Source organism: Rissa tridactyla, chromosome 19, assembly GCF_028500815.1.
Source record: "Rissa tridactyla isolate bRisTri1 chromosome 19, bRisTri1.patW.cur.20221130, whole genome shotgun sequence".
Lineage (NCBI taxonomy): Eukaryota > Metazoa > Chordata > Aves > Charadriiformes > Laridae > Rissa > Rissa tridactyla.
Genome location: NC_071484.1, coordinates 292,237 through 297,060, shown reverse-complemented (window position 1 = coordinate 297,060; position 4,824 = coordinate 292,237). Strand labels below are relative to the sequence as shown.

Sequence of the window (4,824 nt, the reverse complement as noted above, 5' to 3'; positions counted from 1 at the left end):
AGAAGTGAGGAAAAACTCATGTGTGAAGATAAAGACAATTTAATAAATAAAGCAAAGTCACGCATGCAAGCAAAGCAAAATAAGGAGTTCATTCACTACTTCCCATCAGCAGGCAGGTGTTCAGCCATTTCCAGGAGAGCAGGGCTCCATCATGCTAAGACAAACTCCAAATGTCCCCCCCGTCCTTGCTCCCCCAGCTTTATATGCTGAACATGACGTCACATGGTATGGAATAGCCCTTGGTCAGTTGGGATCAGCTGTCCCCGTTGTATCCCCTCCCAACTTCTTGTGCACTCCCAGCCTACTCACTGGTAGGGCAATATGAGTAGCAGAAAAGGCCTTGACTGCCCAACAACAGCTACAAACACCAGTGCACTATCAAAAATATTTATTATCCCAAATCCAAAACATAGCACTATACCAGCTGCTAGTAAAAAAGTTAACTCTATCCGAACTGAAACCATGACAATCAGGCCCTTGGATGGACTGGAAAGATACAGAAGAATCTTTTTAAAGTCACCCAGGCATACGGTTGTAGAAGTGCAAGTTTAGGTTCTTAAGGCAAACTTTAACAGCCACAAATACTTCATCACTTTTGAGATATTTTTGGGTTTTTTTAAAAATTAAGTACAATATAAATTTTGTCCTTCATAAGATACTTACAGAACAAAGGCTGCAGAACACTAGACATATGTCTTGAAAAAGGGCCATGAATACATTAAAAGCTTGTGTAGTAAAAGTGTGTCCTTTAAAAGAAAGAAGTTGGTGGTGAAGCCAGCTGGTGCATTTGTTGGTCCTATTATAAGTTTTGCTTTTCCGTTCATCTCAGGGCTTTTGGTAAATCAGTGATGGAATGTGTGGAAAAAAGGTATCTGGTGCCTGGAAATCATCTGTAGCAGCTATAGGAGCACCTATGAGAGCTGTTTGGTGTTTTGGCAAGGCAACTAACTTGCATTCTCTTCAAATATATGGAAGACAGCTCATTTTTTTCTTGCTATTACTAGTGGTGTTAATTTGGCTTCTCTAATTCATTTGTGGACTTCTGTATTTGGGGCAGAATTCATCTACCTTCAATGGGCGTATCCAGGTTCAATTTGTGGTAGGAATCCACTACCTAAAAAGACAGCACTTAAGTGCATTTTAGATGTTTTAGAACTCTCTTAATTGTCACTGCAGAAGGGTTTGGGTCTTCCATAGACCCTGAGTCATATCTGAAAAATGACTTTGATTGCTTAAGGCATATGAGATGAAATTAAAAACTCATTCTTAGGCTAGTGAATCTCACCTCTATAGTCTCCAAATTGGTAGTTTCAGGAGATACCTCATCTTCTGAAAGAGTTAGCTACGACATGTAGGAAAAATTTATTTCTGGAAGAAGATATTTGCCTCCCTTTCCAAGGAAATACTAGATTTATTATCCCAGACTTAGATGAGTGACCTTTATACACTTAAATTAGAGCACGTGAATCCTACCTTTTCAGTTATGGAATGCAAAGCTCTCTAGTTAATAAAGTCAAATATGTCCTAATAACACCATTATAACAATCTGTAGTAGAAATATCAAAGGCAAAAACCATATATGAAAGTAATGAGAGATTTTGATCCAAATTCTAAACATCACAGACTGTTATTCATCTATAAAAAGTCTAGACTTGCTCTAAAATGTTTAAAACAATGATTCTGAAATTAAACAAAGATCTCTGGGGCAGGAATGCAATTTTGCATTTTTTTTTTAATCAATTAACAATCTCAGAACTCATAACTGGTAATCAGTAATTTTCTGGACTCTTTATTATGACTTAAATTATGTCCTTTCCTTTCCCCAAAGAAATTTACTAAACATTTTCAGGAAATGAACACAAACTGATGAAAACTTTTTTTTCTCAGATCTCAGTAAAATTAGGCTCCTGATCTTTACTCTTTTGTTCAAGAAGTCATAAACATGTAAAACACAACTTAAAAGTTTCTGAAAAATAGAAAGGAAAACAAATTAAAAAAAAAGGTTTATTTATTTAAGAATTTCTTAAGTACTTGGAAGAAGTTTCCTTTCAAAATCCTAAATAACTCTACTAACATTGTCTCTTACAGTTGAAAATCTCCACTCTTCTCCTTTTTCCCTCTCCAAAAGCTGAAATGTTCTTGGGAATTATTTGGAAATTATTTTTACTGACCAAATAACACTAAAACCACCTGAAACAGTGGAAATAGTCTATTTTATTTTCATGCAAAAATAATTTTCCTCCATCTTTTTCTCAGGGCTCCTTTCACCTCCTCATTCCTCAAACTATAGATAATAGGATTCAATAAAGGAGTCACCACAGTATAAGAAAGTGACAGCAACTTATCAACAGATGCAGAGTAGCTGGATTTTGGCCGCAAATACATGGAGCTTGCTGTACCATAGAAAAGAGTTACAACTAAAAGGTGTGAGGAGGAAGTGGAAAATGCCTTCTGCTGGCTTTCAGCTGATGACTTCTCAAGAATTGTGAAAATGATGCGAATATATGAATAAATGATGAGTAAGAAGGGACCCACAACAGCAAGGACAGCTACCACAATGACTTGAATTTCAGTTGGGGAAGTGTTACCACAAAGCAGCTCCAAGAGGGGTTGAATCTCACAGAAGTGGTTGATGGTAAGACCACAGAATGGTAAGCTGAATGTTATAATGGTATGCACTAAGCCGACAGCAGTCCCACAAACATAAGTTCCAGCAACCAGGCTTTTGTAGACTCTACTGTTCATAATGACAGCATAATGCAAAGGGTAGCGTATTGCCATGTAACGGTCAAATGACATAGCAGCCAACAGAAGACACTCTGCAACTCCAAAGAAAAGGAAGAAAAACATTTGCATTGCACATCCTTTCTTGGAAATACCTATTGTTCCCACTATTAGATTCTCAAGAATCTTTGGGACAATGACTGACAAATAGCAGATATCCAAAAAGGACAGCTGAGAGAGCAAGAAATACATGGAGTGTGAAGGGTGTTATCACCATTTATTATCAGAGCAATCACTGTGTTAGCCATCAAAGTGAGGACTTTACTAAAGTCTAGGTAGAAAACATCCACAGCCTTTCCTCATCCACTAAGCAGGTCACCTTGTCATAGAAGGAGATCAGGTTAGTCAAGTCAAGATCAGGTTAGTCAAGATCAGGTTTTATGAACCCATGCTGACTGGGCCTGATTGCCTGGTTGTCCGGTACGTACCATGTGATGGCACTCAAGATGATTTGCTCCATAACCTTTCCTGGCACCAAGGTCAGACTGAGAGGCCTGTAGTTTCCTGGATCCCCCTTCCAGCCCTGAGTCCCATCCCACCACTATTCAGTGACTTTTTGTACTAGACATCACAAAATTAGCAATACAAACTAAGGGGTCATCACACCACCAGAGATAAACATTCCAGATAGTGTAATCCACTCAGGCACAATCCTGCCCACCTATCAAATCAGGAAATATAAGGTCTGGGGAGAAAAATGGGGAGTCTTACAACGATACAGCTGGCCTATAGGAGATTCTTCCCCGCCTTGTCCAAGATGCTGTACAGGGTAATTTCCCAGGGATTTAGCGGCCTTACCTGAGAGAAAGTGTAAGTGATTAAGAAAGGTACGTATGGTATTTGACATGCCTTAAGATCGTCATTTGACATGCTTTAAGATCATGATTAGTCCACTCATTTAGGGTATTAATATCTAGCACGCTTGTGGTTTGTGTTGATACTTTTTGGGATCACTTGTAGGTTGTAATAGTGTGTTCTGTGAATTGTTTTTTAAATTGCAATAGTGCATTCTCCATTGTATCCATAAAACTTGCAATAGCGGCGTATCAGACCTGTGAGCGAAGTCCAAATAAATTGTTAATTTGAACTTCTCAGTGAAGTCTCTCTCTCTGTCACACTCCTCTGGTGAAAAGGTAAGTATTTGCATGTGGTCTGCACAGGTTGATGATCTGTTATGTCAGGTGGCCAAGTTGCAAGAAACAGTTAAAAGGCTGCGCAGCATCAGAGGAGCTGAGACAGAGAGAGATAGGTGGTTTCATAACCATGTTCCTGTAGCAGATACCACTGAGAATGAGGCACCTTGAACCCTGGTGACCCACAAAAGCAGGACTCCACTTCAGTCCCCACCCTCCAGAATCACAATCAAAAACAGGTACGAAGCTTTAACACCTATAGACACCCACGAGCAAGGTCTGCCAGGAGGACCTGCAGCAGCAGCACACAGTGGATACCGTAAAAAACAAGAATGAGTGTTAGTAGTGGGTGACTCTGTTGAAGAGCACTGACAGGGAGTCATGTGAGGTATGCTGCCTTGCGGGAGCTAAGGTCCAAGATGTTGCCACAGCTTGTCCACTGTTACTGTTTCATGAATGACGCTGCAAGTCGGAACCTGGGCATAATCAAGGAAGACTATAAAGTCTTGGGGGTGCAAGTGAATAAAATTGGTGCCCAAGTTATCTTTCCCTCCATTTTACCAGTTAGAGGAAAGGGAGCAGCCAGAAATGAATGGAGAATGCATATCAACGTGGCTGGTGCCATCAAGAGGGTTGTGGCTTTTGTTACCATGGGTGACCTTTGCTTCATTATCCGTGAAATGCATATGAAAGCGCACACCCCTGCATAAGCTAATGAAGATTATAGAGATCATGCTAAACATGTATGACTATGGCACTCATCTCTCCACCCAAATCATGCTACACGTCACCTGGGAGAAGGGAGACACCGGAGACGAGCCCGTCCTTGGCAAGGGGGGTGGACCGTGCGAATTCAGCAAACATAAAAGGGGAAAATAAGTGGCCCCTAGAGAGCAGCAACAAAGAA

General features: G+C 40.2%; 1 protein-coding gene across 1 annotated transcript; it reads right to left on the bottom strand.

Annotated features, from left to right (window-relative positions):
- Positions 1–2,220: 2,220 nt before the first annotated feature.
- On the bottom strand, positions 2,221–2,976 carry LOC128919436 (olfactory receptor 10C1-like). The gene has a single exon (XM_054224763.1). It carries the CDS (start codon positions 2,974–2,976, stop codon positions 2,221–2,223), a length of 756 nt encoding a protein of 251 aa, XP_054080738.1.
- Positions 2,977–4,824: the final 1,848 nt, after the last annotated feature.

Coding starts and splice junctions, on each gene's coding strand:
- LOC128919436 (XM_054224763.1), bottom strand. CDS start 2,976: ATGTATTTCTTGCTCTCTCAGCTGTCCTTTTTGGATATCTGCTATTTG.